The 27,586-nt window shown below is 36.2% G+C and overlaps 1 protein-coding gene and 1 long non-coding RNA gene across 6 annotated transcripts in view; one reads left to right on the forward strand and one right to left on the reverse strand.

The window, feature by feature from the left end:
- Positions 1-27,586, forward strand: part of LOC136028038 (uncharacterized) — a 61,073-nt gene that overhangs the window by 31,172 nt on the left and 2,315 nt on the right. The gene's annotated exons all lie outside the window — the stretch shown is intronic.
- Positions 9,524-25,669, reverse strand: LOC136028037 (zinc finger protein 583-like). 4 transcript variants are annotated; one of them, XM_065705627.1, is made up of 5 exons: positions 25,566-25,621; positions 22,556-22,663; positions 15,903-16,037; positions 11,609-11,764; positions 9,524-10,436 (listed from the first exon to the last, which is right to left on the reverse strand). In XM_065705627.1, the coding sequence occupies exons 3-5, from the start codon at positions 15,946-15,948 to the stop codon at positions 9,751-9,753; spliced, it is 888 nt and encodes a 295-aa protein (XP_065561699.1). In that variant the 5' UTR covers positions 15,949-16,037; positions 22,556-22,663; positions 25,566-25,621; the 3' UTR covers positions 9,524-9,750. The 4 variants fall into 4 exon arrangements, with proteins under 4 accessions (XP_065561699.1, XP_065561700.1, XP_065561698.1 ...); XM_065705628.1 differs by lacking the exon at positions 22,556-22,663 and adding an exon at positions 22,973-23,050 and having other exon boundaries at positions 25,566-25,618; XM_065705626.1 differs by lacking the exon at positions 22,556-22,663 and having other exon boundaries at positions 25,566-25,669.

Below are 27,586 nucleotides of genomic sequence, written 5' to 3' on the forward strand. Positions count from 1 at the left end.
GAAAAACAGATCAAAAACATTCAGATAGACAAATTTGATGCTGTTTCACCATTAAAACCAACAGTTCTTCAGGTAAAGAGGATTTTTAGTCTCCAGCCCAAGAGGAACTAAACTCAACCAGAATGTCAGACAACTAAAAGAACTCATCTCAAATAAATATCCTGCGATGGAACGTAGTGTCTCTTAGCAATGTGAAACTGGAGGATATAACTACTTTTACTTCAAGACATTAAGTAGACCTAACATGCCTACAGGAAACTAACCTTAATATGAGAAAATCCGAATAAAAAAGGCTTTGGGACATACAGGAAAGACAGATCAATGGGAATAAAAGGAGGTGATATAGCACTGATGATAAAAAAGGGACCCCGCATTCTCTGGAGGCCCCAAAGGTATATCCTAACGAAGTTGATACAATTGCAGTTGAAATCCTACAACATGACAGAAAACTACTTAAAGTAGTTTCCCTTTGTAACCCAAATAGAAGAAATAACATATTTGAAGTGATAAAAGATGTAACCCAGGACCATAAAACCACAATTTTGGGAGATTTTAATGCTCACAGCTACCTATGAGAAGATACTAAACAATCAAACTCGGCAGGGAAAAGCGCGAGAGGCAGCAAATCTAGAACTAAATTTGATGTTTATTACCCCATATGGTCTAAAAACACACTACAACCAAAAAGAAAAGAGGTTTGGAGCAATAGACCTTCAAATAGCCCCACCTGAATTTTGAAAAAATACAACCATTAAGCTGATCCCAGAGTTAAATTCAGACCACTGCGCCATTCTCACTTCCATTAGAGATGTTTCATATACTCCAAACCCAGCTAGATACAGATTACAACATCAAAGAACAGACAATCTTCAAATAATTTCTAGAAGAAGAAAAATAATCAGAATTAAAGAGGTTACCTAGTCCCTATGATTGGACCCAATCCTTGACTATTAAAATTCTAGATGCAACAGAAAAAGCAATACCCAGAAAGTTGTACCAACCACCTTCGAGACCTCGTTTTAGGAAACCAAAGATATGGTGGAATAGTCCAACAGAAGTTGCAGTAAAGGAAAACTAAAGATCTCAAAACCGTTTCAGTAAAACTGAGGCCCCAAAGATTTTGTGGAGAAGAAAAGAACTGGGGAAATAGCTCACAAAGTCATAAAAAATGGTGAAAAGACAAACAAGATCCACTTTTTTTAGATTTTAGACTCAAATAGCCGAATTGTATAACTTTATTAATAGAATGGTTGGCAAAGAGGATCAGCTGGAAAAAAATCCCAGCATTTGAAATAGATGATTCCTCAACACAAGATGACGAGTATAAGGCAGAAGTCCTTGCTGACTTGTACCAAAAACACAAAGTCCAGATCCCAATTTGGCCGTCAACTAGTCTGCAAATTATATGGCAAAACACAGCACAAAGAAACACTGATAAGCCTTTTCTCAATGAATGAATTAGATATTACAGTTGATACAGTAAATACAAAATCAGCACCGGGAGAAGATGAAATAGGATACATTTGGGTAAAAGAAGCAGGGGCAAAGCTATGCCAAAAATTGCTTTTGTTGTATACGGAACTATGGCAGAAAGAGGATTTCCCAAAAGTTTGCAAACAAGCCACCATTAAGCCAATCAGGAAAAAAAAAGTAAACCTCCAGAAAAACCCTCTTCTTACAGACCTTTATTTCTGCTTCCAGTTCTTAGAAAATAATAGAAAAGATGATGCAAAAGACACTGGAATTGTTTGCAGAAAAACCATCTCTTCCCGCAATCACAGTCGGGCTTAGAAAGGGAATGTATACACTTGACGGAATCATATGTCTTGAGGAAGCCATCTGAGCAGCCTTAGAACAAGACAAAATCATACTAGTCTTATTGATGGACTTTGAATATGCTTACAGATATGTAACTAAAGATAAGCTATGTGCAATTCTTCTTTCAATGGAATTCCAAGAACCATTTATCCATTTTGTTTGGAACTACCTAAACAACCGATCTCTCAGGGTTCGGGTAAACCAGACACTCTCATCAGTCAAAACGCTTGAGGTAAGACTATCCCAAGGATCTCCCCTCAGCCCTCTGCTTTTTCTGCTGATAATATCTGGATTTGGACTTTCAAGTTCAACAATATCCAAAAGGGAGAATGCGGAAGATGTCACTATTTGGGAATTCAGACACTCAATTACAGAGTTGGAGATAATCTACAAAAACCCATATTTGAACTAGAAGCTTTCTTAGAAACGAAGACCCTTCCGATATCAGCCATTAAAACGAAAGCAGCAATCTTCCATCATAAAAAAAATGTTCAAGCACCACAGCTTTACATGAAAGGCTCTTTAATTCAGCTTGAAGCTAACTCTGTGACTTTAGGATTAACTTTGGATCAATTGCTCACATGGAATGCTCAAGTCGATGCTGTGAAGTGGTCATGTGTGAAAAGAATATCAACCGCTAGACGATTTAAATCCTTCTTCCGGGGAAATTATTCCAAAATTCTGCTGGAATTTTATATGGTTTATCAGATCAAAAAATAATTATGGAAGATAGTATACATCAATTGTAGTGAAAAAACCATAGCAAAGCTAGAGACCCTTCAAAATATATCTCTTGAAACTGCTTTAGGGCTTCACCACCACTCAGAGGGAGCAAAAGTTTGCCAACTAGCTGGATTTTCTTCGATAGTCGAATGGAGCCAATTGCTATCACTAAAGTAATTTACAAGGATTCAGGCATATGGCTTAGACTGTCCCGGTTAACCGTTGGGAAAATGAGTACTCAATTTTCAGGGAGAATTGGGGCATCGGGGACTTTTATTTGCAAATGCCCAACCTGGCAAAATTGCTACTTATCTTTCCATTGTCAGCCTTTCCTCCACCATGGTGGGTAACTCCTGTCAATGGAATCCTGCAGCTAATAGCGGAAAAGAAGCAAAATATCCCTCCCTTAATAATTCAAACGGAATTTCAAGAAATTCGAGTGAAAAAGTTTCATGAGTTCCTGGAAATTTAAGCAGATGGCTCAGTACAAGCAAGTAAAGCAGCTGCGCGGCAGTCGTCCCCCAGCTAAACCTCCGCAGTTCGAAATTGCTTCCCGACGGCTCGTCTGTCCTCAGGGCTGAAATAGCTCCAACGAGGCTCTGAAGGTGGTCCACGGAAACCCTTCTCCTAGGAAAAAGGCAGTTGTATCTTAAGACTCCCAATCATCTCTACTAATTATCAAGAAAATCCAATTTGAAGCTACTGACAGGGATGTCTATCGATTGCGAGAATTGATAATAGCCCTTGATTAGGAGGGGATAGAACTAGCTTTCCAACAAGTCCCCAGCCACCAGGGAATACTTTTTAAGGAAGAAGTAGACAAACTGGCAAACCAAACAAACCAGATTTCTTCTGGAATCGGCCAAAACTAGATATCTATCACCCTTAGGAATGCATTGAGACGTAGAAGGTGCAAATTACTTTACTATAGACCGTTGAAGCAGTTATTCATAGACCGGGGGAATAACTAGGCATTTCTGAGGATTAAGAGCCAAGCAATTATTCTCAGGAGGGAAGAGCACTTGTGGAAAAAACACCCAAGCCCTTTCTGTCAGCAATGCGCATCAACAACAGGGATTATTCAGCATCACCTGTTTGAATGCCCAAAGTCAGCAACAATCTCCTCTCAGCTGAAAAGGACCACCAAGAAGTTGGGATTCCAGGAAAATATTAAGCTGTTGCTAGAAGCAGACCTCCCAGCCCAGGAAGAGGATGGATCTTCAAGAGGACCATTGACTTCTTCCGAAGCCTCAATAATTCATATAAGAAGGGTCCTGTTGCAAGAGGCGTAGTACCTGACGAGTTAAACTCTGAAATTGCGGGGGAAAGGTAGCAGGATCCAACGCTTCCCTTGTTTGGCCCTTATGAAAATAACAAATTTGTTTTCCTTTCCCCCCTTGGGAAGAATATAAATTCAATACCACGGAGGAGAATTAACCAACTTTGAAGCCAAAAGGAAAACGAATGATGAAGTTCAAGTGTTATTTAACGAAGAAGAAGAACAGATGCGCGTTTTTTTCTAGAGATGATTTTACCAAACCGATGGTCCAAATAGATCGGCGGAGGGCTCATTCAAACATAAATTAATAGAAGCTCTACAGCCGTATTGAATTGACCAAACAGACTATGCTACAGGAAAGTACTGCTTTCTGTCATTTTGTGGTCCTGAACTATTATTTTGCCCATGGATGACTAAGTTGTTAACAATTAAAAATTCTGAGATAAAAAATTGGTTTGAAAGTATTAGAAACAATGCATTGAGTTTCCCAGTAGTGGAAAAAGTAATGGCGCACGGTTGCGCATTCGTCCTTAAGAAGTCACGTAATCCATAGAAAGATACTTCAGAGAGGAAAACCTTTTGGCGTGCGTCTAATGGACGGTATTCAATACTTTTGGCAAAAAGGGTTTTAAGAATTTTTCTTTACTGAAACTACTGCTTACTTATTTGGAATAAAGGCCTCTGTCAGTTTTAAATCTGTTTGATTCTGACTGAAAAGTTCGACTTTTTGAATTCTAAATTAAATTTGAAAAATGGCCTTTAAAGATGCTTCCGACAGAAAACCTTGTGATGTACGCCAAGTGGAAGCGTTCTAGATCACAAGGGGTGAACTGGTATCATCCACTATGGCTGTTTACTGGAGCATCCCGTAAAGGGGGAGGGAGAACGCTCTTCTCCGAAGTTTCAGTCATATAAAAAATAATCCAAATTCAGACAGATAAAAAACTGAAACCAGTAAATTAATGATACGAGCACCACTAAAATACCGACTGATTTTTTTTCTTTTTAGTAGGAAAAATGAGCTGATGGAAATATAAGACTTAAAATAAATGAAAGAACATCAGTCTCAATCAGCAAAAACAAAAATGAATGTAATTTTAATAGCAATGTCATGACCAGAGAATCAGTAAACTCCCTCCAAAAAAGTTTTGAATGAACACGAAAAAAAAAATCGAAATAAATTTACAGAAGTATTTACGAAGGGAATACTTTTACACCATATGTTCTCCATATATTTTTAAATTTAGGCATAATATTCCAAAATTCAATCTTGGCTGCTCAATTTTGCAGGTGGGAGAATTCTCCCGGAGGGAGGATTTATGCAGGAGAATTTTATGAGGGCGGGATTTTCCGCGAGAGAATTTTTCAGGGGGGGGGATTACTTCCAGCATCTCTTTCTATAAATGCTGAAACCAGGTATCTGAATCTGTTGTAGATAGTGCAGGCTAATCTTTTTACACCGATAAATCCACACTCTTTTGAAAGATGTGAAAATCTTCTTCTTTTTTTAGCTAAATTAAGCATGCTTTTAATCACCGTTACTTATGAGCTCCTATATATTGAGCACTCCTTAAATATGGATGCAGATTGATTCTCTACGTTCGAAATTTACAATGTCATCAGATCATTGGTCCAAATCAGCCTCGAAAAGCCTCAGTTTCTTCAATAGCCTCAAATATCAATAAGAATAAAGATTTTCAAGAAGTCAAATGAAATAACTTGTGGTATTAGTCACCTGTATTTTCTCTGTATGTTTATTGCGTATATACCCTTCCCTCAGCTTTCATAAAATTACAGTATATTCCAGTAATATAACTAGTGAAAATTATTTGGCTGATAACCTACATAAATAGTACAAAATATATCAACGAGTATCATTATTTTCTGAACATATATTTGGAAGTACGCAATAATAGAATTAGCTCTATAAAGAAGAAAGTGCATCCTATAATACCCCATGGTGCTATCAGAGCCATTGCGCAAGCAATAACTAAATAATAATGAAATTGCCACCTATGTGTCAGGGCGACTTTATATGGAAAGAAAGCTTATTTGGTTTGATTTTGCGAGTTTTAGCTTCTTTTTGATAGATCAAAAGTAATTAAAATGCATCCATCCAATCCAAAATGTTAATTCATAAATTAATAACAGCTTGTTCACTATAGTAAAACACAAAATGAAAAAAAACCGTAATAATCAAATCACGCTTCTATTTATCAATTTCTCAAGGTTTGAAAAAAAATCTTTCAATAACAAAACATGAAAGAAATGTCTCAAAAAGGCAGTCACTTTATAAACATAAAATATCTAGTCATTTACCATTATTCGGATGATAGAGCGAAGTTTGCTTTATGTATTTTTTTCTTCTTTTCACCAAGTCACTTCACTTGGAAGAAGTTGTAAAAAAAAACTTTACTTTTCCTCTCAGGATCACATGATTCCACAGCTTTGGAGGCAAGGATTGTAAGTTATACAATTGACTCGTTGTTTATATATAAGCTTTATTATAGACACAAGGGAACATGTTTGGTCCTGGGTCTCTAAAAGGGCATTAAGGTGAAGCTTCCAAGAAAGGTTGAACTAAATCAAAACAGACTATGAAGGTTGTCACAAGCGCGTAGCAGCAATATCTCAGGAACAGCTTAGGGTATTAAGTTAATACTTTCAGAGCATATTGAGAGGGATGTTGAACTAACTAGAAGGCAATCTGTGCATAGTGATACTACTAAAAAAAAATTTTGTTAATGCTACTACTTCTACCACCCCGACTACTTCTGCTACGATCTCTACTATGGCGATAACAAAGTGAAGTTTTCAGGGGAATGTTGAACTAAATCGAAACACACTATGTGTGGGCAGAATATCAAAAGGGCACATACAAAATTTCTCAGGGGTATCTTAGGGTGTTAAATTTAACATCTAGCTGATCTTTTGGTCCAACATCCACTCACTGAGTCGGTCACTTTAGCCCATGAATTTATGCCTGAGATATAGAAGATATCTAAAAGTGTTAATCATATCACCTTAGCCATTCACGATACATTACAGGAATATCCTTTTGACCACCCAAATGCACAGTTTCTTCTGATTTAACTTAGCATCCCTAACAACATATCTTGAAGGTCCTTATTTATTCCTGGGATGTTGGACATACACACCCTTGATAATCTGGATATGCATAGTCTTTTGATTTAATTTTACGTTGCCCTCAAATTTCCCTGAAAGCTTCAACTCAATACCATATCATGTTCTTAAGATACTGCATATATTCTATTTTAACAACATGAATGGACTTTTAAGTCTTTTGATTTAGTTCGATATTTCTCTCAATATTTCTATCAAGGCCAACTCCATGCCTATGACCATTCCAGAGATATTGAAAACCCACCCTTTCTACAACCAAGCTACATGTATCTTTTGATTTAGTACACCCTTCCCCTCTCTCTCTCTCTACATACCATGGAGGTTTCATCTTTCCCAGGATATGCAGATACTACCTGTTAAGGATCTAGCTGCCCTTAATGCTTTTTGATTAAGTTTATAATATACTGAACGTTCAACTGAAAACAAACTGTTCCTAAGATGGTGTAGATGGGCCCTTTTGACAGTATTAATGCAAGTATTATTGCCCTTGGATTTAGTCCCATATGTCCTGAAACTTTCGCTTAATATCATTAGCTGTTTCTACAATATTGCAGATGCACAGTTCTGAAAATATAGATGCAGACAGTGTCTTTGGTTTAGTTTAACATCTTCCTCAATATGAACTGAAAGTTCCAACTTAATACCATTAGCAATTCCTAAGGTAACGCAGGTTCGACTTTTTGACAAGCTAGATGCACAGAGTATCTTAAGATTTAGTTCAAAATTCAATTCAAAATGTCTTGAAAGTTTGAACTTTATGCAAATGGTAGTCCTGAGATCATACACATATGCCCCCTTTGACTTTCTGAATGGACCAGACGTCTAAATTTAGTTCCAAAATCCCCCTGAACATTAGCTTTATACGCACAGGACCTCCTAAGATATCGTGGATATGCCCTGTGAACGTCTAGATAAGCGGTCTTTTGAGTTAGTTCTACTCTCCCTCAACGTTTCAACTTAGTATATTTAGCCATATCTGACATGATGTAGATACTGCCTTTCGACAACCTCCATGCACATTGAGTCTATTGGTTGGTTCAAAAAGTCCAATACAAGTCATGAAAGCTTCAACTTAATACCTTCAGCTGCTCCTGAGACATGTTAAGGGGGAAAATGTACTTTTGATCTAATTGGCTAGGTTCGGTGTTTATTTTGATTTAGTTTGAAATCCCCTTGATGAGGCCCTCAAAGTTTCAGCTCTACATCCCTAGCTACTCAAGAGATATTGCAGAAGCTCCATTTAGACAATCTGGATGCAAATCCTTTCTTTTGGCTAGTTCAACATCCCCTCGGGATGCTCTGAATGTTTCAATTGCTTTGAAAAATTCAAGTACTAGTAGTAGCACTATTAATTCTAGCAGTAGAAGCAGTCCTAATAATAGCGCAAGTTGTAACACTATTAGCGCCATCAGCAGTTACTAACACACTGTGGCCAACTAGTAGTCACACAAGTGGTATCCCTAGTATAGAGAGTTACAGTGGTAGTAAAAATTGTAGTAGTTTTCACAATATGAGAACACAAACTGTTTTTTGTTTTGTTCAACATACCCTAAAAGTTTGAAATTGACACCTTTGGCCGTCTCTTTGGTATTGCAGATGCACAGTTTTGATAACCTAGACAAATGCACTGTCTTTTGGTTGACTTCAATGTCGTCCTTAACACTAACTAAAATATCACCTTAATACATTTTGTCTATTCCGACACACAAGGTCAGATTTAAAGCTTTGACACTTCGAGGTTCAAGCGTTTTTGATGCTCCGTTTCCAGAGGAATCCCCGAAAATTCTGAGATAGTTGATGTACAACGCAGCTGATGAGCCAAAGGTAAAGACAGAGAGAGATGATGCCTAATTCTCAGCAACCATTCCTGGGAGACATCCTACAGTTTAAAGGTGGTCACAGGATTTCGGTGTTGTTGTTTTTTTTTTAAACCACTGATCCGTGAAAAGACGGCGCGGGGGCGGAGCGCATGTGGCACTTTGAAGATAAACAATGTCAGTCCAATTTTGTTAAAAAAAAACTTAGTCACTCAGTGATAATTAAATCATTCAGTGATAATTAATTGTGACTCTTGGCATTGTGCGCCCTTAGGCTCAGGCCTGTCGAATAAACCGAGGCCTGCCTACACGCCAAGGGTAAAACATTCCCTTACATCCCAATAAGAAACCCTATGCATAAACAATAAAGAATCCATATAATCTTAGAATCCTTGTTCCGGGGGATCTGGGGGGGCCTTATTATTCCTGAAAAAAGAGTTGTTGGGTCTTCCATCTATTTAGAGTAAAATATCTATCTTAAAATTTTTATCAGTGTTGAGGCAAGGATAGCGTATCTAAAAGGGCGGAAGGGAGTGCGTGGATGCCCTTTATCAACTTTTGACTTTTAATATAGACACAGGAACTTTCAATGTTCAATCGAATGAGCTCCTTCTAAATTTTCTATGACAACTCCCATTTAAAGTGGCATTGGGAAAAAAAAAACAAAAAAAAAAAAAAACGTAAGCTTACTTCCTTCTCTACTTAGATAGCGCTTGAGCTCTCTATGGTATTAAAATTAAGATTTTTATCCAAAAAGTTATTTAATTGATGTCAAAACAAACAATGTTTTGGAAAAAAATTCTTACATGTTTCACACTCAAAGAGTCCTCTGCCTGTATGAGTTCTTTGGTATCAAGACAATGTGGAGTTTTTCCAGAATCTTTCCTTGCATAGTACCTTTCCAGTATGGATTCGTTGGTTTTCAGATAAATCAAATCAGTAGGGAATCATTTCTTACAAATGCCACATTCAAAAGGTTTTCCTATGGCACAACTTTCTTTTGTGGTGAGATAGCTGACCAGCTGTGCGGTATCTCAACTTGCATATATCGCACATGTAAGGTTTCTCCCCAGTATGAATTCTTTGGTGGGCAGTAAAATAAGTTTTTGTCGTGAACCGGTGCTTACAGATATCGCATTCAAAAGGTTTTACCCCAGTATGAGTTCTTTGGTGTACAGACAATGCGGAACTTGTGCGGAATCTTTTCTTGCACATATCACACATGTAAGGTTTTTCACCTCTGTGGATTCTTTGATGAACATCCAAACTGGCCTTTTGGGTAAAAGTTTTATTACAAGTATCACACTCATAAAATATTTTCTTGGTATGAATCAACTTCTTTTTAGTATGAACCCTCATATGTATTGACAAACGACCATTTGGGTAATATTTGCTACACACTGGGCACTTATATAACTGCTTTTTGCAAGGAAATATTTTGGTCGTAACACTTTCAACGACCCTTGTCTTTGGCTTAGGGTCCTCCTGGCTTGAGACATTAAACTCATCAAAAACGGTGGTGTTAACTGCTGCCTTATAGTTGTAGTATGACTCTGTACATTGTTTCGAGTGTATATTTGAAAAACTTTCCATGCAGAGAATATTACTTGTTTGTTTGGATGGGCCAGTCAGGGGTGATGATGCATTAGTGATACCTAGAATAGATATTCAAAACATTGCAGAGATTGTAATACAGATTGGTGGTTTTGGCTATTTTGCATTTTAAACATACTTGTATTTTATATTTTTCTTCCTCCTTGAATCACAAAGTTTACTAAGGAATTTATACAAATATGTATTCTTCTCAGCCAAACAGAACGCCCTCATGAACAGCATCAAGACTATCTACTCCAAGAACACCGGTTGAAATGCAATCAAAAACTGCATCAGGGCTATTATAATGGATATTTATTGGTTTTTACAGCTTTTTATAAACAAGCAAAAATTTTCAAAGAATACATTTAAAACAACATGTCACAAGTTCACTTCCATTTACTGTTCAATTGTTCTTCATTTTATATCATTTACTCAATTTAAGTGATAAAAGCTGATACGTCTATAATCCAGAACAAAATACTACCAAAACATACGAAAATCATTAAGAAGTCCTTAATGGGTGTTGAACACCAAAGGTGCTCCAAAATACTGAGCCAACACATTAGCTTTGCAGACACTTTAGAAGAAAATACTAAAAGGATTTCATCCTATTTAAGCATTAACAACAGATTTATACTTCCAAAACAGTCATTATGATTATTTGATTAGGAAATGTAAACTTGTGAGAGATAATTTCAGCTACCATTACATGAACATGTTCAGTGGTTCATAATGCATATGTACTTTTTCTGTCTATAAACAAATCCTTCTGCGTCAAATAATCTAAGTTTCAAATTGAAACTTGTGAGGTTTTTAGTGAAAAAAAGCATGATTAAACAAGTTGCTTATACATTTATTTCAGGTCTTTATTTGATCAGAATTATAAAACTCTGAATTATTACAGATCTAAACATTATACAAGCTTTCAGAAATTTTTAAGAAAAATACAAAATAATGTCTTTCTGTAAAGCTTATAAGATAGAATTTTTGCTTCCAGAAACTCTTTATCATCACTGAAAAGCACGGCTTTTACTTCTAAAAAACTATTCCAAGAAAAACAAAAACAAGTGAACGGAACAAAACATAATACCATTAACAATTTGTCTCCATGTCGCTCTTTACTTATGCAACACTATCATGCCACCAATGATAATAGGTGTATTTCCTTAACTTACAAAACATTCAATTTAAATAGTATCAACAGAAGTTACTCATTTTAGTACATATATACCTGGATCATTTAAAGCCATAGAAGCCATTTCATAGAAACCGGGCTTAGGGCTTTCCACAGGCTCCGAAATGTAAAATCTTGTCTTCAGAGTATCATTATGATTAGGTTGGGAGTTAAAATCAGTTATTCCAGAGACTTTATCCTCAGCTTCGACTTCTAAAAAAGAGAAGATATATTTACATATGAACATATATAGGCTATAGCAATCAAACTAGCACTGATTAATATTAGCATGAGAGAGATAAGAAGTTCTTAATCTCTTTTTAAGACCTCCATTAAACTGGTTCTTTTCAAACGAAAAATCGGCAGCCAATGGTCATTACAAATATTCGTTACGAGTAAAAATTCTTCAGCAGAGGAGCTCCACTGGGAATCAGTTACAACCCTACTCCTTAGAAAGTAATAATAAAAGCAATTTCAGTGCGTTTGTGATATCATATTCATAATTATCCCAAATATTGAATAGGTTGCCACCACCCCAATATCTTACTCTTTAAAACAAAATCTATTTTTTCATCACTATCTTTTGATTACAGAAAAAAAAATCACTGCATTAGATACTACCATCTCTGCAGTAAGAAGAGTGTTGTAATCCCAAACACATTTCTCCCAAAGAAGGGAGGTTACAGGAAAATATATATATATATATATATATATATATATATATATATATATATATATATATATATATATATATATATATATATATATATATAAATATATATATATATATATATATATATATATATATATATATATATATATATATATATATATATATATATATATATATACATATATATATATACATATATATATGTAAATAAATATATATATATATATATATATATATATATATATATATATATATATATATATATATATATATATATATATATATATATATATATATATATATATATACACATATATATATATATATAAATATATATATATATATATATATATATATATATATTTATATATATATATATACATATATATATATATATATATATATATATATATATATATATATATATATATATATATATATAAGAAGACAGAAGGAGAAAGGAAGACTGTTTTCCTTCTTTAGTAATTAATATAGATTAGTACTCGAATGATGCCTTAACCCTACTCACCTATCCAATTACATAGGTCAAACAGCATAGCCATACACAATCAACCATAAAGAATAATTCATGGACAGGCAGTCGTGTCATAAGTAAGTAAACAAAATATTAAAACAATAGTGGTTTTCAAAGACTCAAAACGGTTTTCAAAAAAAGTAATCAATGGCATCAAACATTTGTTTTTATTCATGTTTGTTACATTTTTTAGTTTGACATTTTTTTTTGGGGGGGGGGGAATACCTAACCAACCCACTCCACCCCTGGATTAGGCCTTGGTTGCTTGGTACCATGTAAAAATAAATCAATCTTTCATTACTTGCAAATGGGTCTCCTTCAGACTGACCAGAATAATATGCTCTGGGACAGGTTTTGTTTTTATACCAAATTTGGGGTTTATTTTGGTGGGTATTGAAAACAACAAGATGATTTTTGTAGTCTCCCAATTAGGCATAACAGAGATTTAGAGTATAATTGATATAGTAGAGCAATGTTTCTTCCCTGGGTTTTCACAATTTTTCCTCTGGAATCTATACAAATACTGTAGTATTGCATTCAAGACTGATGGGGGGGATCTAACTCATTCAACAGAGTTCAATATTTCTAGCTAATACCTTATTTCAGAACTGAGTGTAAAAACAATTTAAGCTATGAAAGGTCAGAATGAGTCAAAGCTGGACTTAGTCATACCCCCCCTCAAAACTTTGTTAGTAAAATAGTAAAAAAAAAACCGTATCTTGTTTTAAATGGAAAATACCCATGAGACTGAAATATAGAAAGTTCAAAGTGTTGATAATTCCCTTTTGACACCCATTGTCCTCCAATCCCCTTTTAACCAATATTTAAGTCCTTCGATCAAAGTATGACAAGAAGAAGAAGTACAAAATCAAGCACACTATATCATACTGAAACCAAAATGGAGATTTCCAATATCCACAGTTAGTCATCTAAAATGGACACAAAACTTTTCCAATGTCACCTCTCCCATTACACATATTGTTGTGCTGTTTGAGACTTTTAGGAAGTAGGAGCTTTGCAATTATTTGTGTTGTATATTTATTCCTATTTTAACTTTAGAATTTAATATAACTTGAGCCTCAATGTGCCCAAAAAGGGCAGATGACCTCTCAAATGCCACCTTTTCCATTACAGATATAGTTGTGGTATTTGAGACTTTTAAGAAATGGGTGCTTTGCGATTATTTGAGGTATATTTATTCCTATTTTAACTTTAGAATTTAATATAACTTGAGCCTCAATGTGCCCAAAAAGGGCAGATAACCTTTCAAATACCACCTTTTCCATTACAGATATAGTTGTGGTGTTTCGAGACTTTTAAGAAATGGGTGCTTTGCAATTATTTGAGGTATATTTATTCCTATTTTAACTTTAGAATTTAATATAACTTGAGCCTCAATGTGCCCAAAAAGGGCAGATAACCTCTCAAATGCCACCTTTTCCATTACAGATATAGTTGTGGTGTTTCGAGACTTTTAAGAAATGGGTGCTTTGTAATTATTTGAGGTATATTTATTCCTATTTTAACTTTAGAAGTTAATATAACTTGAGCCTCAATGTGCCCAAAAAGGGCAGATAACCTCACAAATGCCACCTTTTCCATTACAGATATAGTTGTGGTGTTTCGAGACTTTTAAAAAATGGGTGCTTTGCAATTATTTGAGGTATATTTATTCCTATTTTAACTTTAGAATTTAATATGACTTGAGCCTCAATGTGCCCAAAAAGGGCAGATAACCTCTCAAATGCCACCTTTTCCATTACAGATATAGTTGTGGTGTTTCGAGACTTTTAAGAAATGGTTGCTTTGCAATTATTTGAGGTATATTTATTCCTATTTTAACTTTAGAATTTAATATAACTTGAGCCTCAAGGTGCCCAAAAAGGGCAGATAACCTCTCAAATGCCACCTTTTCCATTACAGATATAGTTGTGGTGTTTCGAGACTTTTAAGAAATGGGTGCTTTGCAATTATTTGAGGTATATTTATTCCAATTTTAACTTTAGAATTTAAAATAACTTGAGCCTCAATGTGCCCAAAAAGGGCAGATAACCTCTCAAATGCCACCTTTTCCATTACAGATATAGTTGTGGTGTTTGAGACTTTTAAGAAATGGGTGCTTTGCAATTATTTGAGGTATATTTATTCCTATTTTAACTTTAGAATTTAATATAACTTAAGCCTCAATTTGCCCAAAAAGGGCAGATAACCTCTCAAATGCCACCTTTTCCATTACAGATATAGTTGTGGTGTTTGAGACTTATAAGAAATGGGTGCTTTGCAATTATTAGAGGTGTATTTATTCCTATTTTAACTTTAGAATTTAATATAACTCGAGCCTCAATGTGCCCAAAAAGGGCAGATAACCTTTCAAATGCCACCTTTTCCATTACAGATATAGTTGTGGTGTTTCGAGACTTTTAAGAAATGGGTACTTTGCAATTATTTGAGGTATATTTATTCCTATTTTAACTTTAGAATTCAATATAACTTGAGCCTCAATGTGCCCAAAAAGGGCAGATAACCTCTCAAATGCCACCTTTTCCATTACAGATATAGTTGTGGTGTTTGAGACTTTTAAGAAATAGGTGCTTTGCAATTATTTGAGGTATATTTATTCCTATTTTAACTTTAGAATTTAATATAACTTGAGCCTCAATGTGCCCAAAAAGGGCAGATAACCTCTCAAATGCCACCTTTTCCATTACAGATATAGTTGTGGTGTTTGAGACTTTTAAGAAATGGGTGCTTTGCAATTATTTGAGGTATATTTATTCCTATTTTATCTATCCAATTCAAATTAACTTAATTTTGTTATAAATTTGATCTCATCTACTTAATTTCTGCAAGATTTAGGTTTCATTTACCATTCATAGTAATTATTGCCTCTAGAAAGTTTGATTTATAATCGACTTTATTTAGGCTGGTTTAGGACTTAATATTGATCTTTTTTTAAACATTTTTTTTTTCATTGGAATCCAAGGCATTTCTAGACACTTAAATTTTATGAATTTAAGATTGACTTTTTCAAACTGAAATATTTAAATGTTGACTTATTAGAATTCACAACAAATTCCATCAGCAAAAGTAAGTGACAAGATATCTGATTAATAGAGGTAACTAAACAAAATTGGCAAACTTACCAAGCTTAATAGCAACAAACTCAAGAGGATTTATCTCTTCTGTCATTTCATCAATTACCAGAAGTATTCACGTCTTTTTTCTTGCCAAAATAATACAATTGGTGACTTACAATCTCCACACATTGAACCAAAAACCTATTGCCAAAGAATAAAAAGAAACTAGAAAATGTTAAAAAATACTGGTTATGTAGGTACATTTTGACCAATTGACCTATGATTGTTACTATTTTGTTAGTAGGTTGCATTGAGTCTACAAAACTGGAACTTATGATGAAAATGAAAATATTACGGGTCAAATTATTCCCGCACTCAGAAGAATTTTGTCTATTTACAAAATTGTAATAGAGCTCCTGTTTCTGATTTAGCCCGGATTGATTGCTGAGAACATACCTCTAGATACAAAGAAAATTAAGTTTGTTGGTCATATAGTTATTCACTCCTATGGGGCTATGGGATGGGTTTCTTTCAGAAAGGATTTTTGAAGATGGTAATTATCATTATGGGAAAGACCAAAATTGGCTTTCTTTCTGCAGTAGGAATTGTATTAGGTGTGTTGCCTGTTTTTCCAGGACAGCAGATGGGTTTGGAATATATATAATGGTTATGGAAGAAAACACTGACAGAAATACAAATTTAATATTTGAAAAGAGCAAAAAAAGTAACCTACAGGTACTACTTTTATGCTCTCAACATTTTTCTTTTCAAAAGCCAATAGAATCCAGTACTGTCCAATTATATAATTTTTTTAAAAAAATTCTGAAATATTAAGGGATAAAATTGAAACTATTATTATATCCAGATACTTACTTTTAAAGAAATAGAGAGCAAGAATTTTGCTGATTTATATCTATTGACCCACCCCCTCACAAATCAAAATAGCCTACTCTTATAACTTTACCAATGTCTAAACAAATAATTAAAGAAAACCCCAAATAGGCAATTTTTAAACAAATTCAAAGTCATAATAAAACTTAACAGAAACAGAAATAAAGGCATAAAACAATTAAAATTTAAAACAACCAGGAAGTACTGTCAAAGAATAACTAAAACCCAAAACAAACAGAAATTTAACTAAATAATCACATGATTCACATGCAACATACAGGAAAAGGGTAGTAAACAGACATAAGAAGAATAGTTTAATCTGAAAAGATATAGAAACTTAATTGAGTACTGTAGCATTTGACTATTTATAGTTTATTATAAACCCAAGCACCTAGAACAAATACAAAATATAAGCACAAGCAAGCAATGTTATAAATATAAGCACAAGCAAGCAATGTATAAGCACAAGCAATATAAGCATAAACAAGCGGGTTAGTCCATAATGCTGCATCTCCCTTCTTTTCATGAAAGGCGGTCTGCCTACAAATCCGGCCTTTTAGGTGGCCTAACCACTCTGCCGCTGCGGGTGTGCGGCATCACCTTTGATGTAGTGGTAGGGGATTTAGTCCCTGTGGCTGGGCAGTCGGGAGCGGCATTTTCAGGCGTAGGAACGATGGTTGGTGCGACAAGGGGTGGGTCAGAAGGTTTATCTTCTTCTCTTGGTAACGGAACATTTCTTGGCGAGGTTTCGATGTCTGTGCGGATTGGCTGGGGTGATTCGGTTAAGATATGATGGGATATATCATTGCTTTTGTCCTGTGTGGTGGGCTGGATTCTGACCTCTTCCTTGGCTATGGGAAATGAATGGCGGGAGATATGGACTCTATTTTGTCGCAGCCTGGAACCGTCTTCTGTCTCCACTACGTATGATCTGGGGTTCTCATGGCATGATATGATTTTCGTTTTGGTCCAGGGGCCGTTTGTTTTCTTCTGGATAAAAACTTGGTCTTCCAGTTGAGGTTCACGTAGCGGTTTCGCAGTCTTATCGTGATAGCGTTTCTGTCTTTCCTGTTCCTTCGATCTGTGTTGTAGGAAGGTCTGAAGGGGGGTGACTCTTGGTTTTAGCTGGTTGTATGTTGATGGTAGGACTGACCGTAGCTGGCGGCTCATGAGGAGTTGAGCAGGTGAGGCATGGCCGTCAACTGGGCTGTTTCTATATTCTAGAAGTGCAATATGTGGGTCGTTTCCACTTTCTTTCGCTTTGGTTAGTATCCGTTTGCAGGTTTGTACTGATTTCTCCACCAGACCGTTTGATCTCGGATAGATGGGGCTGGAGGTTTTCAGACTAATTCCCCGCTCTTGCGCAAAATCTCGGAACTCTTTTGAGAAAAGTTGTGAGCCGTTGTCTGAAGTTATCAGCTGAGGGATTCCGAAACGTGCGAAGTTGGCTTTCAGTTTGTCGATGATTGCGGTTGATGTCTGACTTGACAATTTGTCTATTTCAAAGTATCTGCTATAATAGTCGGCAGTGATGAGATAGCAGGTCTTGTTCCAGTCGAAAAGGTCAATGCCAATGTGTTGCCATGGGAATGAGGGCGGCTGGTTGCTAATCAACGGTTCCTTTTGATTATTTGCTGCAAATTTAGCACATATTTCACATTTTTGGACGAAGGACTCAATGTCAGCGTTCATCCCTGGCCAGTACACAATCATCCGGGCGCGCTGTTTGGTTTTGTCTATCCCAAGGTGTGCTGAGTGTAGCTGATGAATTATGTTGGTTCTGAGAGGATGGGGTACGATGATTCGTTGACCTTTCAAAACTAACCCATCATGGATTGCTAGTTCGTCTTTGATATTCCAGAATCGAACGGCATCTGTTCGGCACGACTGGCGTGTACCGGGCCATCCTTTGAGTATGAGTTCTTTGACTGCCTTTTTCTGTCTCGCGGCGTATTTCGTCTAGTTTGGAGTCGCTCACTGGCAAGGATTTCATCACTGTATGCACAAAAACTTCGATGTCATTCTGCATTTTGGTATCAATGTCTGGCAGGTGTAGTCGAGAGAGTGCATCTGGGACTGGGATATCTGACCCCGGGCTATAGTGTACTTCGATGTCGTATGGCTGGATCTGAATCATCATTCGCTGTAGTCGTGCTGGTGCCGTATGGAGTGGTCTTGATAAGATGGTCTCTAATGGGCGATGATCTGTTGTCACGATGGTTTTTCTTCCATAGATGTAGTGATGGAAGTGTTTGCACCCAAACACGATCGCATACAGTTCCTTCTCTAGTTGAGAATAGTTCTGTTCAGTCGTGCTAAGGGCCCTAGATGCAAATCCTACGATCTTCCCATTTGAGGAGAGCTCAGCTCCAAGTCCATGCTTTGAAGCGTCAACCTTGAGTTCGACTACTTTGCATTTATGGTCGAAGAAAGCTAGATTTTCTGAAATGCAGCTCTTGATCTCTTTCATACTTGCTTCGTGATCGGTTTCCCATCTGAAATCGGTGGCTTTAGTAAGATCTCTCAGTGGCTTATTTTTCGAGGATAGGTCGGGTATGTATTTCGATAGGAAGTTGAGCATTCCTAATAGTGTCTGTAGCTCTTCTTTAGACTGTGGGCTCGGCATGTCTTGTATAGCCCTAATCTTTTCTGGGTCTGGTTTTATCCCGTCTCTGCTAATGATATGTCCAAAGTACTTGACTTTGTCTTTGGAAAATTCGCATTTTTCACTGTTGAAGCGGATTCCTTTTTTTCTGGCTCTTCTAAGAACGGCGGATAGTCTCAGGTCGTGCTCCTCGCGGTTCTTTCCATATACCAGAATATCATCTACAAGTATTCTGATACCTTCCAATCCTTCAAACGCCTCTTCCATTTTTCTCTGGAACTCGTCTTGCGCAGACACTAGGCCGAATGGGTATCTCTTCCATCTGTATCGGCCGTAGATAGTGCTGAAGGTTGTATAGTAGGAGGATCGCGTGGAAAGTGGGAGTATCCAGTAGTCTGAGCGGGCATCAAGCCTGCTGAATACTGCCGCTCCATCCAGTTCAGCAACGGCATCGTCGAAAGATGGGACCGGATAGTAGGGGCGTTTTATCGCCTTGTTCAGGTCAACAGGATCGATGCATAGTCTCACACCACCATCTTTTTTCTCCACCATGACCATGGCATTAACCCAGTCTGTTGGCTCACTGACCTTTTTGATGATATCAAGACTTTCTAGGCGCTCCAACTCGGTCTTGAGCTTCTGCTTTAAGGCTAGCGGTATTTTCCTAGCTGGATGTACTGTGGGTGTTGCATTGTCTTTTAAGTATATTTCACACTCTGTTTCGAGTTTGCCTATACCCTTGAAAACATCACTATATTCGCTGACTGGTGATTTTTCAATGTTCAGAACAAGCTTGATCGGGTTCATGTCTTTGCTTGCTTTAAACCCAATTATAGGTGTGGTGTTTGACTCAACCACATAAAAGGTGAGTTGCTGTGTAGGCCCATTTTTGTAGTGACAAGGAATATTGCAGACTCCTACATAGGGTATTGTCGATCCACAGTAGCTGGTGAGGCGTTGCGTGGCTTTCAGCAGCTTTGGCTTTGGCGACAGCTTGTCCAGGTACTGTGAAGGCAGGATGTTGACCTGAGCACCCGTATCGATCTTGAAATCAATGTGGATCTGCCCACAAACAGAAATCTCAGCAAAGATTTCATCCTTGCTGGAGTCCTTGTTGATGGCATACAGGAACACCTCTGTTTCTTCCTGGTTGTACAGGTCACTGGTGAATGCTGGAGTGTTTGTGGCCTCATTTCCAACGATATTCACTGCCTTACTTTTGCAGACTTTTGCAAAATGGTTTTGTTTTTTACACTTGGCACATGTTTTCCCTTTTGCAGGACACACATGCTGGGGTGAGTAATTTCCGCCACAAAAGTAGCACTCTGTCTTTTTAAGTGAGAAGCTGGAGCGACTCTTTGCAACAGCATCCACTTCTTGTTTTATTTCCTTTTGTTCGAATGTCTTTAGTTGTGCTTTGGTTGACTCGTGAGCTCGACATATTGTGACAGCTTGGGCCAGAGTAAGGCTGTCACCGACGGCTAATAGTTTTTCACGTAGTTTAGGATTTCTGACTCCACTAACTATTTTGTCTCTTACCATCTCACTTTCACTTAAGTATCCGCATGGTTTAACTAGAATCTTGAGCTCTGTTATGTATTTGTCAGTACTTTCTGTGTTGTTCTGGTCTCTTTTCTGAAAAACATAGCGGGAGAACACTTGATTCTTTTTGGGGGCAGTATAGTCTCTAAACTTATTGAAGTAGATCTCGATTTTGTCCTTCTCTTCATCCGCAAGCTCAAAAGTGCTGAAGATTTCTCTGCCTTGTGCACCAGCCCAGATTCAGAGGTAGGCACATGCTACTTTCTCAGACTTGTCAGCAAGGGGGCCTTGGCACATAAGCTTTGCGTGGTTTTCGAATGCGGTCCATTCTGAGTCGAGGTTGTCTGCATTCCAGTTTATTGACGGGTGGGTGATCTCCATGACGTCTGACACCATGTAGCATTTGACTATTTATAGTTTATTATAAACCCAAGCACCTAGAACAAATACAAAATATAAGCACAAGCAAGCAATGTTATAAATATAAGCACAAGCAAGCAATGTATAAGCACATGCAATATAAGCATAAACAAGCGGGTTAGTCCATAATGCTGCAAGTACTAAAGTCTGACTTCAAACAAGCAGAAGTTACTGCATACAGGAGTTTGACTGCTGTCCCTCTCCTAACTGTAGGCTTTTACAGTCTATTAAATCATATTTAACTTCTGAATCTCCTATGAATGGTTTTTTGCCTCACTAGACAGTTTTTTTAAACACATCTTCAAAGTTTTGGTTTCTATAATAATACTAGCAATTTATTTTTAAACCAGTAAAAACAGCAAGAAAAGGTGAAGTAAAGAATTATAAAAGAAAAAGAGACCAAAATAAAACAATAAGCTATCAACTAGGGAAAAACATGGGATAAGACCATGAAATGGCTGGAACTTAGAAATAGCAGACTCAGGCAACTCTTCATGTAAAAGGGCCAGTTTTGCCATTTTATTTGGGCATTAAAATTCTGTACAATTTTTCTACTCTTATACCATGGTTGCAAATAAAGTAAAAATCTCAAAGACTTTAAATATTCTGAGCAGAGCTTGGATATCTTTTTTGTTGAAAAATTTGAAAAAAGACAGATAAAGATAAGATGGAGTGGTTGTAGTTGTTTCAGTACTGTTTTGCTAGTGCTTTATTGTTATATCTACTCCTGTTAGCTACAGTTTTTGAGTACCCAATTTGGAGTTAAAATTAAGCACCAGAAACTGCATAAAAAAAAACAAAAAAAAAAACCAGTAAATTACATGCAATCAAGATTCCAAACCATTTAATGGGTTCAATGAAAAGTATAGAAAAATTTAGATGAATAAATGGTGATCTAGAAGAAGACAGCAGTGAAAGAGAGGAACTGCCATAATGAAAAAAGAAGAGGCAGAAAAAATGAACAGAATCAGAAAGCCCCTTCCATGTACAACTTATTTCAAGAACTTCATCTACACAAGCAAGGTATAAAACATAAGAATTTTCTGAAAAGTATGTAGTTGGATGACTATTTAGAACAATAGAAACACACAGTTTAAAAAAATGGGAAGATAAAAACCATCTCATCTAATGCCTTATCTTATGCAAACTAGAGAACTTAAAAAAAGATCATCACTGGTTTTAAGCCAGAGAAAAATTTCAATTCCAATACTTTAATAGAAAATAGGAGCAGAAAATAATATAATAATAGAAAAATTTTTACCATTTGAAACCAGAGAATAAAGAGCTTGAGCATGCACAACAGCATCAAAAGCGTCTGAAAAATCAGGAGCGCATATACACAGGCCACCAGACCCTTTTGAAGCTTGAACTAGAAGAGAAGAAAGAACCTTGTGTGCATGGTGACAACCAAAGCCCTTCTGAAATCCAAGCAGGCATATCCCCAATTTAACATTTAAACTTACAAAAGGCAGTAAAAGATATTCTAGCACTTTGAAAAGACTACAAGAAAAAGATACAGGGCGGTATGAAGAGCAAGAAAACCGCCCTTTTCCTGCTTTAAAATACAACTGACCATGCCACACAGGAAGCTACTAGACTGAGCAACAAAGTGACATTTGAAAAAGCAACTGCAAATAGAACAAAAATGGACAAAAATCAACATGTAAATGATCCTTACTAATTTCATCTAAATCAGTGGCCTGAATTGAAGAATTTCATAACACATTGCATCAGCAGAAATAGGTATAACATTGTGCTGAAAAAAACTCTGTAGAACAGCATTTAACAATAACTTTTAAAACTGATAATAGACATTCTTATTCAGAAGTATAAAAATACAAATAAATTGAAAAACCTGCAGAGACTCTCTAACCTAACCAACTGCACTACTCCTAGACATCTTATCTAGATTGAAAAATTTATAAATATTTTGCCAATCATATTTACTGCAAGGAAAATTCAAACCCTTATAGCACACCATATGTAAATGTTTCTTATATGCATGCTTGGTGTTATGTTAAATATCCTATGCTCAATTTTAGCCAATTACAATCTGATCAAATTTGAAGCCAAAACTTTGCCTGCTTTTTAACCAATTTTCACTCAGGGGCAATTAGGACATTTATACTTTCTTGAGGTACAGAAAAAAGCACTGGATTTTTCATATCAGGAATAATTTGAGCATAATATGAATGAAGCTAAGACTTAGCATTCAGAGTGGAAACTTGCAACTAGAGTAAATGATACAGCACAAAAAAAAGACTTCATAGGTCTCAAAATATATGAGGGAATATTTGCTAGATCCCAATTACTTTGTTGAAACCAATTACTACTTTGTTTTCTTGGGTGTGCAAAATTGTTATATGCAATTAATGCACACAAAGAAATTGGCAAGTGACCAATATTATTCTCATCAATATGCACATGGACAGAAAAAATTACCAATACTTATAAATCAGAAGAGGGTTAACATAGCAGCTTAGCAATACCTTCCTGGAGCTTTTTTTGCCCTGAATTAATTACTGGAAATTACATTATCCTAACCTAACCCCTTTCCAAGATAGCAAAAAGTAGCTTGTAGATAGCCCAGATAGATGCAAGACAGCCCACAAACTTCCCCCAAATAATTCTTTCCATGGTGAAAATTTCTGCAAACAATTTTGTCTAGAAAATTTTCCATATTCTAATTTGAAAAAGACTTTGTTATTATTTTACTTTATTTTTTTTTCTCAACTCATACTTGAAGTCATGAATCCTTCTGAAAAAATTTAGGCTATTATCTCATAGAAAGTTTTTTCCCACAGAAAGTTCCAATATCAAAAATGTTACCTGTGAAGAATTCCCAAAAAAATTCAGATCAAGGCCATATCCAGGGGGTTCAGGGGTTTTACCCCTCCTCTATCCCCAAACTGTTTGTTCAACTTATAAAAACATAACAAAAATGAACCTAAAAAATTTTGATGCATTTTTGTAAAAATCATAAGCAATACTTTTGTACCCCCTCCCCCAAAAAATCCTGGGTATGGCTTGATTCAGACAATTCTGAATTTTCTATTGAAAATCTTCATGTATAAAATTGAGTCACCAAAGAGAAAGTATGACAAGTAAAAAAAATCATATAAAAAAACATGGCGATTTTAGATTGAATATCAGATTATATGGAATACAAATAGAGGACATGGCAATGGTAAGCACATGGAGGAGGTATACAAACAAGTATATTCTATTTTAGTCAATCAGGAATTTCAAAAGTTGGGGTGTCAGATGGAAATTTCTGGTTCTCTTTGTTTGTATGCTACAGTAAGAGAGGCATTAAGAGAGGAGTTATGATTTAAAGCTGGACTACTAAGGGAGGATATTAAGTGGGTAATTTCTCACAGGGGTAAAACTACTTGGAAGGGGGGTTGGGGTGGTGTGGGTGAATAATCCATTTGAGAAGGGTCAGAATAAAGACCAGTCATTAAAGTGGTCTAATGGGTCAATGTTGACATTACCTGAGCGATTGTTTAGGGTCATGAAACTATTTTTAATAGATTCATTTCAACTTTTTGTACATCTTTTCTGTCTTGCAAAACTACTGCAAACTCACCATTATGGAGTTATTATATACTTGCACATTAGGGGGGGGGGAGTAAATCATAGCATATATTAAATACAACAATGGTTAGTTTATGTATTTAATATAAGCTATGCTTTACCCCCACCCCCCTCATGCGTAAAAACATAGCCCAAATTTGTTTCAAAACTATTACAGATTCATGACTTCAAATATCTGATCAATGAAAACAGAAATGATTGCAATTCTATATGTATAAATACAAGAATATTTGGGCTGGAATAACTCCATAACAGTGAGTTTGCAGTAGTTTTGCAAGAGAGAAAAGATGTTCCAAAAGTTAAAATGCATCTATTAAAAATAGTTTCATGACCCTTAACAATTGTTCAGGTAATATTTACATTGACCATCCCATGTGTAGAGTGGGAGGAAAATTTGGTGCATTTATCTATGTGCATGGAAGCTTGAATAAGACTGGTTACTATTTATAATTTTAATACTAATTGCAAAATTATTCACAGAACTAGGCTTATATACATCGGTACTATGAATATATACATGTGTGTATAGGCCTAATACAGCCTATGTGTACATTCTTCATAGTGAAGAGGAACAGAGATAAAACCCGTAATCACCTGACATTCCTTCAACCCATAGGAAGTTTAAAAATTCCATTAAAAGATATTTGAATTCTACTGGTTTTCCTGTTACTTACCAAAACTGTCATGTAATTAACTTCCGAAAAGTCATGATTACAAATTTTAAAAACTGCCAAAATTCGGCAATACTAGATGACGACAGTGCTTTTTGACATTAGCGCCACTAGGTTACTACTCTTAAGAATTACCCATACTCTTTGCATAAAGTGACAAATGATCCTTGTCTGACAGGCACAAAGACTGCAGAGAGATGCAAACAGAAGCATCATTCCCTATTTCAACCATTAGACAAGCCCAAAGTACGATACTGCTCCTCCGTAGAACATATAAATAAAGACAAATACAAGCGACATTGGATTTTTTCATGGGTAGGCACGCGAAATCTTGTTCCTTATTAGACAACCTTTGAAAGACAGTACGAAACGAGAAATCTGACTCTTAGAAAAAAAAATAGCATCACCACCTGTCCACCTGTTGATCAATGCTTCCTCTGGGGTTTAGCATATTCCCCTGGAAAGAATTCCCAATCTGGAAAATTCTGCACACTTGTAGAATCTAACAGCCAAAGGAAAATTAAGACAAATAGAAAGACTGGAGACAAGAAGTAATTCTGGAATACTCTACCTATATTCTAAAATATATAAAGAACATATGGTGTAGAATCAAACACTTCATGGTAATGAACAGTAAGTTACGAGCTACTCGGGTCATTAGAAATCTAAACTCTAAAAAAAGAATTTGATAACAATCAGTACATCAAAGAAATGGCTGTTATGCTAGTTCTAAATAAATTAAGTCCAGTGATATAAATCAAATGTTACGATCCTGAAAAAATTTACCTCATTCACCCTCGTAAATGGGAAAAACACCCTCGAAAAGACAAGTGATCTTAATGAAAATCACAACATTACATTGGAATTTGAGGGCTTTGCTATTACAGACTCCAACTCCTACCTACAACAAGAGCTCATACGGCACTTGTGACGAGGTCGGAAGAGCCAAGAACCAAGAGATCGTATGGTATGAACTCTAGCAAAATTCTAAGAATCAACATATTTCTTTAAAATCAGGAAAATCAGAGGCTTAATGCCGTTCGGGATTTAAAATAAAAGCTCTGAGTCACGAGGTCCTTCTAAATATTAAAATTCATTAAGATCCGATCACCCACTCGTAAGTTAAAAATACTTCAATTTTTCCTCTCCCTTCAGCCCATCAGATGGTGGAATCGGGAAAAACGACTTTATCAAGTAAATTTATGTAGCTCCCTGACACGCCTACCAATTTTCATCGTCCTAGCACGTCCAGAAGCATCAAACTCGCCAAAGCACTGACCCCACCCCCTAGCTCATCCGAAGAGAGCGGATCCAGTCCAGTTATGTCAATCACGTATCTAGAACATTTATAAGCATTTTCCAAAAGATTTCCGGTTCCCCCTCCAGCTCTCCCCAATGTCAACAGATCTGGCTGAGATTTGACATAAAAGCTATGAGACGTGAGTTCCTTCTGAATATCAAATTTCATTAAGATTCGGTCACCCGTTCTTAAGTTAGAAATACTTCATTTTTTCTAGTTTTTCCAAATTAACAACCCCAAAATTCCCCAAAGAGAACGGATCCGTTCCAATTATGCCAATCTTGTATCTATAGCTAGTGCTTATTCTTCCCATCAAGTTTCATCCCGATCTCTCCACTCTAAGAGTTTTTCAAGATTTCTGGTCCCCTCTCAACTCTGTATGTCCCCGGATCTGATTCGAATTGAAAATGGAGCATCTGAGACATAAGATTCTTCTATATAAGTTTCATTAAGATCCGATCACCCATGCGTAAGATGCCACAATTTTCACGTTTTCCAGGAAGTCCAGTTTCCCCCTCGAACTCCCCCCAATGTCACCGGATCTGGTCGGGATTTAAAATGAGAGTTCTAAAGCACGAGATTCTTCTAAATATCAAATTTCGCTAAGATCTGATCACCCGTTCGTAAGTTACAAGTACCTCATTTTTTCTAATTTTTCCAAATTACCTCCCCCTCCCAACTCCACCAAAGAGAGCGAACCCAGTCTGGTTATGTCAGTCACGTA

This window comes from Artemia franciscana, chromosome 6 (assembly GCF_032884065.1).
Source record: "Artemia franciscana chromosome 6, ASM3288406v1, whole genome shotgun sequence".
NCBI lineage: Eukaryota > Metazoa > Arthropoda > Branchiopoda > Anostraca > Artemiidae > Artemia > Artemia franciscana.

Bases quoted from the DNA above. Each gene is read 5' to 3' on its own strand.
- LOC136028037 (XM_065705626.1), bottom strand. From the start codon at position 15,948: ATGACAGAAGAGATAAATCCTCTTGAGTTTGTTGCTATTAAGCTTG. The intron at 11,765-15,902 runs GTAAGTTTGCCA...TCTCTTTTTTAG, and splicing joins GTTTGTTGCTATTAAGCTTG to AAGTCGAAGCTGAGGATAAA. The intron at 10,437-11,608 runs GTATATATGTAC...TATCTATTCTAG, and splicing joins TATGGCTTTAAATGATCCAG to GTATCACTAATGCATCATCA.